The 12378-nt window shown below is 24.4% G+C and overlaps 3 protein-coding genes across 4 annotated transcripts in view; 2 read left to right on the forward strand and 1 right to left on the reverse strand.

The window, feature by feature from the left end:
- The window catches only part of LOC127289236 (glutamine-dependent NAD(+) synthetase), a 47095-nt gene extending 38348 nt beyond the window's left edge, over positions 1-8747 (reverse strand). The window contains exons 1-5 of the mRNA XM_051317045.1: positions 8621-8747; positions 1346-1583; positions 839-1094; positions 483-675; positions 26-266 (exon numbers count right to left, since the gene is read on the reverse strand). Coding sequence (XP_051173002.1) covers positions 26-266; positions 483-675; positions 839-1094; positions 1346-1491 — 836 coding nt within the window. The 5' untranslated portion in view covers positions 1492-1583; positions 8621-8747. The remainder of the gene's footprint in view (positions 1-25; positions 267-482; positions 676-838; positions 1095-1345; positions 1584-8620) is intronic.
- Positions 1-12378, forward strand: part of LOC127289237 (cytochrome P450 4g15) — a 267349-nt gene that overhangs the window by 201307 nt on the left and 53664 nt on the right. The gene's annotated exons all lie outside the window — the stretch shown is intronic.
- Positions 4916-9948, forward strand: LOC127289207 (cytosolic carboxypeptidase 2). The gene is given in 14 exon segments (XM_051317006.1): positions 4916-5108; positions 5421-5614; positions 5763-5915; positions 5978-6231; positions 6361-6507; positions 6578-6686; positions 6828-7073; positions 7325-7657; positions 7725-7952; positions 8154-8245; positions 8356-8557; positions 8624-8762; positions 8835-9288; positions 9362-9948. Coding segments are annotated over 14 exon segments (3090 nt in total). The 5' UTR covers positions 4916-5095; the 3' UTR covers positions 9888-9948.

Here is a 12378-nt window from a genome sequence, read left to right on the forward strand (position 1 = left end):
TTTATAGACTGAGACCAAAAAGTACCGTATATCTTCCAAGTCAATGGTCGCGACAATAACTTCGACTTCCTCCAATGTAAATTGTTTTCCACGATTGAGAATTTTTCCATTTAATGTTATACTTGAACCACCGCTAAAATAAATTCGACCACCATCACAACCACGTAAATTACTAAACATATAGCAACCACCTGATTTAAATGTCGCCGATTTTACTAAATCAACAGTGACATATGCTTTACGCAATTCAAAATAAGATCCGCTTCCTAAAACAAAATTTAATTTTTAATTAGAATTTCTATTTTTATTGCAAAAACTAAATTTATAATTTTCCAAAAATTTTTATTTACTAAAATGAATTTTTAATTTTCTATATTTGATTTTTCGTTATTTTTTAGTTTTTTAATTTAAACTAAATTTTTTTTTTATTAAAATTGTAGAAAAATTAATTCTGAAAAAGAAAATCGTTTATTCTCCTATACCGTTTGCTATTATTTCAACTCCGTCCAAGGACATTGGAATATGATTACTCGATGGATTCCAAAGTTCCTCGCAAATTTCAAATCCAACACACGTGTCTCTTGTCGAAATCACTGCATCGCCAAATGGTACAACACTTTGTCCAGTAATTTGTGAAATCATTCTTGGTAGAAAATAATCCTCAACTGTTCGCTCCTAAAAAAAAAAGTAGAAAAAAATTATTATTCTGCATTATTATTTAAATTCAAACTTATATTATCTATTGAATTTATTTATACAATTAAAAAATGTTGAATTTTTCAATTTGAATTTCAAAATACAAAATATAAGGAATAATATTTTTTTTTTAAAATATCACCTTTGTCCATGGTGAGAACCATCTGGTCTCACGATAATTTCCATCTTCGCAAAGAAGCATTTTTGGCCTAATTAATAATATTCGTTTATTTAAAAACGCCACACGACAATTGTAAGTGACATTTTTATGCATAACGGGCATTCCAACATCGACTAAAATATCTGTACAAATTGGAGAATTTAGAAAAGTCGCCACAACCTCCCAACTATGGAGCAATGTGTCCGATTCATAAAAATGATCCTCGCAACTGTATCCACTGAAAAAAAAAAAAAAAAATTGTGACTACAAAAAATTCCATCACAAAACGAATAATTATTTCCAATAAAGAAAATTTAATTTAATTTAATTTATTTTAATTTATATTATTTATATTATTTATAATTTAATTTAATTTAATTTTGAAAATATTTTTGGAAAAAATAAATTTTACAAAATTAGAATAAAATAATTTTTTTTAATTAAAATAAATTTTTTCTTATTAAATTCTTAATGAGGAATTTCTCTTACCAAACCTCAAGTTCTGGACCACTTCTGTATGTGGCACCAGCTTCCTTTGCACTTTGGATACTTTGAAGAATTCTTCGTGAATTCCCATCAAAATCCATGGCCCATTGATTTAGAGTACAAACAGCAATCGTTGCAGTTCTACCCATTTTTATTGGTTCCTTATTTGCTTTCTATTTTTCTTAATTCTCTTTGGTTTAAAATTTTATTTTACTATTTTTTACTTTTTCCAAGGTAATTTCTGAAATAGAAAAAAAAATATCACTTATGTTATCCGTAATTTTTAAAAATAGACAATTTCTCAAAAGTATAAAATTCATATTCTACGAAATTTTGTTGATTGATCAATATTTCTCCAAGCGGCCAAGGCAACAATATAAGTAAACTCAAACATATAATTTGACTTCCAGAGGAAAATAGTTGAATGTAGAGAAATGTTATTTCAAAAATTCATCAAAATTAAATTTCTCATCAATTTTCAAATTAAAAAAAAAAAAAAAAATATTGATAAGTAAAAATAATAAAAAAAAAAAATACCATCCAAATTAAAATAATTATAAAAAATTACTTTTAATCTTCAGGAGAAAAAAAAATTAATTTTCAAAAATCATGAAAATAATTTTTTCGAAATAGAAACAAAACTCTTTATAATAATACGAGGGAAATTAAAAAAAAAAAAAAACGATTCAAAACTAAAAGAACAATTTTCCATAATTTTCCTTTTTAATAATTTTAAAAATTTTAATAAAATATTTATGTATATTCATAAATAGATATTGTGAATTTGAAATATCGATAAATAATGAGCAACCAAAAGTCTCCGCCCCCATCTTTCGTTGTCAGGCAAACGCCAGGCACCACGGTTTAACGAACGAATGTAGCCGCGATGAGTCAAGAAAAATTCTACAAAATCCCTCTCAGTGTTTCGTATTTAACTAAAAAAAAAATTTAATTTCGCCACCCTCAATTAGACATCACTAAGCGTTAGAAAAAGTAAAAAATCAAATATACAAATCGCGAGAAAACAAGAAATTTTTTTTTTAAAAATTCAGAAAAAAATTGAAAATAAATTTTTACAACTAAAAAATAATTGAAATTTAATTAAAAAATAAAGGCAAAGTTAAAAAAAAAATTACATAAATAATGTTAAAAATTTTCCGTGAATTACAAAAAAAAAATAATTGAATTGAAATAAAATGAAAAAAATAAAATAAAATAGAAATTATTAAATTAAATTAACAGAAATTACAAAATAAAAAAAATAAATAAATGTTAATAATAATCAAAACAATAATAATATTTAATAAATAATAATAAACAATATGTAACAAAATAAAAATTAAATTAATAAATAAAATAAAATTTTCAACAATTTTCAAAAAGTGAGAAAGTGACAAAAAAGAAAAAAATTAAAAAAATTAAAAACTAATGAAAAAATATTCAAATATTCAAATTCGATACTTTTTGGAAAAAATATGTTTTTAATAATAATTATCCAAGTAAGTTATGTGGTTTATTTTTTTCTAATAATAAAAATCGACCGTTTTTGAGAAAATTTTGAAAAACAAATTGTCAATATTTTTAGATGGAAATTGATTTAAACAAAAATATAGGAAGTCAAAAAACAATATAAAAACCCTAAAAAAAAGGTACCAGTTGGAGAAAGTACGATGCAGACAAGGTTGTTCCAATTGTTTGACATTCTAGCGACGAAAAATGGATTTTGTCACGACCAGCCGAGTCCGAGAATTGCAAGCTGCCCTATTTCCTATTCAACCAATTTCCGGTAAGAAACAAAATACATAGAAAAAATATTCTCAAAATTCAACGAATTTTATAAATTTTTCTTTTTTTCTACCCCAAAATTTTAGTTCCGAAAATAATTTGAAAAAATTAAAAAAAACAAAGACAAATATTTGTTAAACAATTTTTTTTTCGTTTCGAGAAAAAAATCGTTAAATTGATCTAATTTTTACTTTAAAAAAAACTACGATTTATTAAATTAAAAAAACTTTTTAGTTAGAAATTAAAAAAATTAATTGAAAAAATGAATTAAAAAATTAAATTTTTAAAATATTGAGACAAATTAACTTTTCGATTATTTTTTTGTAAATTTCTGAAAATTGAAACAACTTTCAAGTAAGAAAAAAAATTAATAAAAAAATTTTCAATTTAAAAATTATAATAAAAAAATTCTTTTTGACTTAATTAATTTAATAAACTTGACAAATTACCTCGGGCATTGTACTCAGCGACCTGAAGCTATATTATCGATTAATCGTCACGTGTCTTTTTCATTCTTTCAAAAAACTTTATAGTTTTAAAACATTTTCCCCCGCAAAAGTTTCAAATAACTTCATCATCACGACTTTAATGAGTAATTAGAATTTTTTTTCATTTCTTTATTTTTATTGTACATGCAAAAATTTATCACGATTTTTCACTGTCGACGCTTTTAGTTTCATTTTTCAACTATTGAGATATTCCACTTTTGAAAAATCCTTTTTTTCCAAAATATATTATGAAATTTTTATTTTTTCAATAAAAGTAACAATTGAAATTTTTATATATAGCAAAAAATTATTTTTTAAATTAAATTAATTAATTATTTAAATATTAATTTTTATTTTCGATACTAAATAAATTATCCCCAATATGCTAAAAGTTATTTAATCTTGAATTCACAAAAAACAAAATTTTAACTATGCTTTAAAAAAACGAAAATATTAAATTAAATTTTTTTTTTTTTTGCAAAATCTTGTAAAATTAAATCACAAACATTGTAGAAATGCTGAGAATATTTTTCAGAATTGTCTAACAATGAAACGAGGAATCTCAAGATAAAAACTCCAGAGTTTTGCCAGGATGAAACTGAACAATCTCCGAGACTTGGTGAATATTACAAAAAGAAAAAAAAAATGCCACTAATTTGTTCTTCCCAAATGAATAGCTTCGTAATTTAATTTTAAAAATAATTTTCATTTGAAAAATTTCCACGAAATTGTTATATAAAAAAAGAAAATAAATTTTCCCCACTTTTTGCGAAGCTAATCAAAGTGGAAGATCTCGAGGAAACTTGTGAAATTTGAAATAGAAAATTAAATTTTTCATTAAATTTATTTGATAATAAATTTTTAAAATCTAAATTTATTTTTAATTTAATTCGATCGAAATTTTTTTTTTTTGCCAAAAAATTTAATAAAATCTTTAAATATAAATAAAAAAAAAACTAAATTTAGTATGATTCTTTTGGAATGAATGAAATTTTTTTCTGAATTAACAAAACAATTTAAATAAATTTAAAAAAAAGAAAATGAAAGTTAAATTAAATATAAACCTTTTTGAACGAATGACACAATTACTATTAAAAGTGTTCCATTTATTCTTTCGTTTTTTAATCAATGAAAGCTTTCAACTTTCACGAGACCTGAATGAAAATTCACCTTGAGCCACAATCGATTAGTGCACAATCGCCAAGCTCATTGTTTTCATATATAGTCTAGAGAATTATTTTTATCAGTATTGTATTGTCATCGGTATTCGAATTTATATGTCTCATTGCGGAGACGAGAATAAAATTTTCAAATTAATTTCTCAAAAATTTGTAATTTAATTAATTATTTCAAAAAAACAATCAAATTTGAAAGTTTTCCTCTCATCACAAAACAAAATTTTCTCATTTTCATATCTGCTTTGTATCTACAAGAAAAATTATCTCCTAATTCCCTTACCATCAAAAAGATAAAAAAAAAAATGGGACAATCGAGTAACAAAATAAATATTTTTAATTCATAATCTTTTCATTCACCCGCACTCGTCATTCATATTATATAGAAATTTTTTAATTGACAAAAATTAATCACCACTGTTGGATAATTATTTAACATCCATTAGTGATGACAATATTATTAATTAGTAATTAGTTACTAATTCATTAATAATTTAATTACAAATTAATAGACTAACTAGAACTCACAGCAAAGAAATAGGATTCACTATTAATATGCAAATAGCAGTAAAATTGATTTAAATCATTAATTAAACTATAGTAATCAAAGAATTTCGTTTCTGATTTCAGGCAGTATTTTGACGAATCAATGTTTGCAAAATCAATTTGGAAATTATCGAAGGGACATCGAGTCGGTGCTCTCATTAACACCAGGAATCGTGAGATTTCGCGAGACAAAAGAAACGTTTCAATCAATTATCGACACAAGTCTCATCAATGTCGATGGAATAAGTCAGGAAGCACGATGGCCCACCGAGTGTCAGGTAAATTGAAATTGATTATGAAAATGAAATTTAATATAACCAACTTTGAAATTAATTAAATTAAATTATTACTGTACTCCGATTCATTTAAGTTATTTTATTGAAACCTAAAACTTGTTTAAAAATCCAAAAATTATTTTCCCTAAAGGTAATTTCAGAACGTGTACGTCACATAGAATATACACCGGCAACACCGGAACCTTATTATGTACCTTCAGGCAAAGAACCAAAACCAAAATTGATAGGAGAAGAAAGTGGAACAGTTGTTTTTCGATATTCTCCCACAAGTGCCACAAATTACGTGAGTTTAGAATTAATTAAACAAAAAGAAATTGTCAATTAATAATTAATAATGAACATTAGTTTAGCAGATCATGTTTCGGAGGTAGTGCAGTTTTGTCACATTCTATGGACTCAATTTTAAATCCTTCCGATGAAGAACCAATAACTACAGATTTGAATTTTGAATCGAGATTCGAGTCGGGTAATTTGGCAAAAGTAATCAAAATCACTGACACCTATTATCAATTGCATTTAAGAAGAGATCTTTATACACAACGACATATGCAATGGTTTTATTTTCGTATTTCAAACACTAAAAGTGGAACAATGTACAGGTATAGAAGAGAAAATATTTTTTTTTTTTCGATAAAATATATAATTTAAAAATGCCATTTCCAAAAATATTTCTATAAAACGATTTAAGGAAAAAAAATAGAATTTACAAAAAAAATTCTTTTCAACAGATTGTCAATTGTAAATTTCTGTAAAGAAGCCAGTCTCTATAATGAAGGTCTTAAGCCTTTGATATATTCAACCAAAGATGCAAATTTACATTCCATTGGATGGAGAAGATGTGGGGATAATATAACATATTACAAAAATGATTCATCGTACGTATAATATATCTAATTTGACAAAAAATAATTACCATTGTTAAAATTTTAAAATTTAAATTTTCAGTGATGAGGAAAAAGATCGACATACACTAACTTTCAATATTTATTTTCCCCACGATAAAGATACTGTTTATTTAGCTCATTGTTATCCGTACACTTATTCCGATTTACAGGTATATTAATTAAAAAAAATTATATAAATTAATTTTGACTTTTATTTACTATTATTGTTTATAAATTTTTAAAAGAAAAAAATTAATTTAAAAAATTGATAACATTAATTTTAAATTTTGCCATTAAAATTTTTTTTTTAGGAGTATTTATCTGGAATAGCTTCGAATCCTGCAAAAACGAGATACACTAAATTACGTCTCTTATGCCGAACACTGGCAGGAAATGGAGTTTATTATTTGACGATCACCGCTCCTGCATTTAATGAGGAATCAAAAAAGAAAAAAGGAGTCGTTATTACCGCACGTGTTCATCCCGGAGAAACCCCCTCAAGCTGGATGATGAAAGGAATCATTGACTTTTTAACCGGCGACTCGAATCAAGCTAAGGTTTTTATTCTTAATTTGAAAAATTAACCCTTTTTTATTTATAAATTAATAATAATAATTCAATGTCTAATTGTGATATCCAAAATATCGTATTTTCATAGTATTTCTGTAGCACAGTGAAAATTTAAAATTGTTCGTTTTATTTGACAATTTTTTTGTTTAATTTGTCAAAAAAAAAAAAAATATTTATGTCTTTTCTAGTTTTCCAAAATTCCTTTTTCGCTGAAATAAAAAAAAACAATAAATTACAGGAATTACGGGAGAGATTTATTTTTAAATTGGTACCAATGCTAAATCCTGATGGAGTAATTGTTGGCAACAATAGATGTTCATTATCGGGAAAGGATTTAAATCGTCAATATCGAACAGTAATGCGCGAAAGTTATCCATCAGTTTGGCATACAAAATTAATGATTCGTCGATTAATGGAGGAATGTGGAATTGCAATGTATTGTGATCTTCATTCACATTCGCGAAAACATAATATTTTCATTTATGGCTGCGAAAGTAAACGTGCCGGTTGTTATGGAAAATTGACTGAACAAGTATTTCCCTTGATGCTTCATAAAAATGCTGCAGACAAGGTGCGATGAAAAAGGAAAATTAAAATAAAATTTCAGAAAAATATGTAATTTTGAATAATTTTTCTAGTTCTCTTTTGAAAATTGCAAATTCCACATTGAGAAAGGAAAAGAGGGAACGGGAAGAGTTGTCGTTTGGTTAATGGGAGTTCCAAATAGTTATACAATGGAAGCATCAATGGGAGGTTCGGAAATTGGTTCACGAACTGGTACACATTTTTCATCTCAAGACTATGAACAAATTGGAAAAGCATTTTGTGAGACGCTTCTCGATTTTTCCGATGAAGATCCAAGCAAGGTAGAGATTCTGAAAAATATTTCTAAAACATATTTTTAGTATTAATTAATGAAATCAATTTTTAAAAACTAATAATTATTTTAACCTTTCTTTACTGCATTCCCGTTTGCTTGGGTGAGATTTACAAGATATTTGAAATTAACTGATAGAATTTTTGGCAAAAAAATTTTTAATTTTCGTTTTTTACTTTCAGAAATCTAGGAAAAACTTCGTAATAAAATTATTGCTAGACTTCTTAAAGAGGGTTCCAGTGCTGATGAGCCGACTAATATTAATCTTACTGATTATTCAAGGTGTGCTTTTAATTAACAAAATAATTTAAAAATATTTAACAAAATATATCCACTGAAAATTCATCGGGAAAATAGAAAAAATCCTGAAGTAATTATTTTTTATCCAATAGCGCCGAGGGTGACACATCGGAAAGTTCGTCAGAGGAAATAATGGAGAAAATGGATTTAACTCAAATAGAAAGTGACGACAATTGCCAATTTTTATCAGTACCACCTCCATCTCCACATGACGATAGACTGAGATTTACCCGCAGATTGCGAAAATCACGAAAAAATAATCAAAGAAACTCTTGTATGCGGGAAAAGAAAGCGGTACTAACAAAAACTAAAAAGTTTAAAAAAAAAAATACAAAAAATAATTGTTTTTATAATTACCAATTTTCCTTAAATTTTCAGGTAAACAAAACTGCCATGGATTTGCCAACCACCGATCCCGGAAGTGATCTTTGTGATCTCACGGATTCTGCGGATGAAAATTATCTTCACTCATTGACAATGAAAACTGAAAAAGAAAAAGGCAATTTATTATTTTTATATCAAACCCATTAATTCTAATTTAATTTCTTGATTATCTTTTTGTCAATTACAGAATTTTCTAAAAGCCTCAAGTGTCTGAAGAAAAAAAGTAAATTTCTCGAACGAGAATCAAATGAATTATTATCTCTGCCAACAATAATTCGACAACGTAGTTTATCATTAGGTGAAGAACTCATGAATGCTTCATATATTCACGAGAGACGATTTCTTGCACGTCAGGCTATTTCTCGGTAATTTTATTTTTTTTGGTCAAATTTTCTAAAAAAAACAAAAATTAATCCACATTTCATTTTATTCAGAAATTTGAAAAATTTATCTCCAATCTTACCAAGACGTCCTGATATGTCATTTAAATTGACAACACTGAGGCAACAAATTTGGACTGGTGTTAATTTTGAAAATACAAATAAAGGCAACAATGGAATATCATTTCCAAGAAGTCCCCTAAGTTGGGGAATATCAAATATGGCTCGAGGATATCAAACCGATAGTGAAGCATTGCTCAAGTAATTAAAAAAATTTTTTTTAATTTATTTTTTTTTTCTAATCAGTATAATCATTTGATTAATATTCGAACAGATCCTGCTCAAAAAAATTGGAAGCCCTAAATTATATTCCAAAAACATCGACGAAAAAATTTAAAAAAAAGGCTGCCAAAAAATCAACACAAATCATAAATATTCGTGTTGAAGAACCACAGGAAGATGAGACATCATTAAAACCATCGAAGAAAAGACGATCACGTTACAAACAAAATACTGTTAATTCAACATCGCGCACAGAAATGACATCAAATAACACGAGATTTAGAGACGATTCATTAAAATTATTTACAATGACAAAAAATCAGAAATCGCAACAACCGTCAAAACAAAAAATAGAATCAAGAAAAAAGTCACGAAAAAATGGAAATACAACAACAATAAATACAGTAATGTCAAAGAGAAAAACTAAACCAATTGTCGATTCTTATGGAGATTCTTCATCGTCAAGCTCAGAGGATATACCAATTGTGCGAACGAAAATTTTAAAGAAAAAGAAAACAAATAGTACAGTAAAAAAACGTATCTCAAGTTCTTTTGCTACCGATACAAAGAGAAATTGAAAAATCATTATTTTAAAATCCTGCCCTGCTATATTGACTGCCTGTGAATATACATATAGGATTTTACTGTACATAAATTATATTAAAATTGTATTATACATATAAATATTATATATAATTATATTTTCAAATATATAGCTTCAATTAAATTAGAAAATACAGTGAACTATTTTTTTTTTTTTTCATTTAACAATTTTCCCAATTATTTATTGAATACGGAGAAAAATGGAAAAACGAATAAAGTAATTTTTACTATACTTTAAAAGTAAAACCGGAACTGTCCGCAGTTTCTGCGCATTTCTGGTAATTTTTACTTCAGAAATAGTAAAATTTACTCCAAAAATAGTAAAATTTACTCCTGAAATAGTGAAAAATTATTCCGGAAATAGTAAATTTTACTATTTCTGGAGTAAAAATCACCAGAAATGCGCAGAAACTACGGACAGTTCCGGTTTTATTTTATAAAGTAGTAAAACTTACTTTATTCGATTTCCCATTCTTCTCTGTTCTTTAATTTAAAAAGTTAATTTTAATTGAAAAATTATATTATAAATATTTATATTTAATTTCTTATTTCGCATTGAAAAAAGAACGACAGGAAATAAAAAAAAAATAAAAATTTTCACATAAAATTAAACGCACTACCTTAATGGGAAAGCGTGCCTGTATTTATTTATTATTATTATTATTTAGGTATTTAAATATTATTTAATTTTTATTATTGTAAAAAAATATTTTAATAAATTAAATAATAGTAAATTTAGTAAAAAAAATATTAATAAATAAATAAAGTTGAAAAATTATATTAAAAGTCATCGCTGACTTGCACCAACCTGTCCCGAACTTTATAAGCAAGAATTATCATATTTCAGAATTTCATTTTTTATAATTTATTTTTTTCGAATGTTGTTAGAAGATTATTGTATTTTATAATAATTTTAATTTGTTTTAATTATGAATTGAAAAAAAATATATATTAAAGAGAAGTATATTTTTTACTAGATAAATAGTAATAATTTTTACTTTCCTGAATGTTAAAACTGTAGAAGTTTATTTATTTACATACTTCTTTATTTATTAGCATTTTAATATATTATTTAAATTATTAACATTTTTATTTTTCAATATCTTTCTATAATTTTTTTTTTTATGAATTTATATTGAATTTACAATTAATATTTTGAAATTTTTGTTCTATTTATTTGTCGATAATTAAATTTTTATAATATTTGTTATTATATGCAAATTTTTTTACTTTTAATTTTTATTTAAATCTAAATTAATTTTATGATTATTTTTTGTTGTATTTGATTATTATAATATTTAATATTAATAATTTAAAATTAAATTAATTTTTATTAAGAGGAAATATTCGGCCTAATAACATAAAAAAATTTATAAATAAATTTTTTATTAATAAATTTTTAAATTATTATTAATAATAATTATTATTAAATAATAGAATAAATAATAGAATAAAAGAAAAATTATCCAAAAAATAAAATATTTTTATGTTATTTGTTAATTATATTTTAATTAATTAATTATAATAATTTATAATAATAATAATAATAATAAATATAATAATTTATTATAATTATTTTAATTTTATTAATTAATTATAAGAAAAAATTAATTAATAACCATAAATATAATTATATAAAATTTTTTTGCCTTTTTTAATTTTCAAAATGTTTTTTTAAAAATATTTTTTGTTAATTTTCTTATATTTTTTGGCAAAAAAATACCATAAAATTAATTTCAATTAAATTTTAATTTAAAATTTTATATAAATTAAATAAAAATTTAATTAATTATTATTATTATTTTTACATTATTAAATATTATAATCACAAATATTCATATATCCAAAAATAAAATTTACATGCTGACACAACAAAAGTAAACAAGCTCGGAAAATTTTCCTTACAAAACATAACCTCAAAATTGAAAATAATGTGACAATCACTTTATAATAAAAAATACTAATAATTATAATTTTAAAAAACCATAAACATGATTAAAATATGATAAATTAAAGAAATAATTTCTTCGATATATTAAATTTATCTATATAAGTAATGAAAATAAAAATACCTGTCACTTCTCGTTGCACGTTTATAATTCGTGAAACAAAACAATGACGTCAATTTTGTTAAAAGTCAATTTTCTTCATATTATAAATCAATTTTGAATTTGACATTTAAAAAATAACTTTTTTTTTTTTATAAACAAAAAAATGATAAAACGAAAAGAAAGAAATGAATATGACCTTCTCACTTGATTGAAGAACACAGACTACTGCACTGCATAATCTGACTGGCGGCGGACAGCCATATTGAATTCCCAGCCGGCCGCCGGCACTATTTTGTCACTTCCGGTATTTAAATTTGAAAAAAAATTGCATATATATCCACACACCGTGTGACCGGATGTTGTACATATATATATATACAACACTGAAGAAAATAAACTTGACCTTGTAAATAAT

This window comes from Leptopilina boulardi, unplaced genomic scaffold (assembly GCF_019393585.1).
Source record: "Leptopilina boulardi isolate dan_hultmark-lab unplaced genomic scaffold, ZJU_Lbou_2.1 LbouV2_40, whole genome shotgun sequence".
NCBI lineage: Eukaryota > Metazoa > Arthropoda > Insecta > Hymenoptera > Figitidae > Leptopilina > Leptopilina boulardi.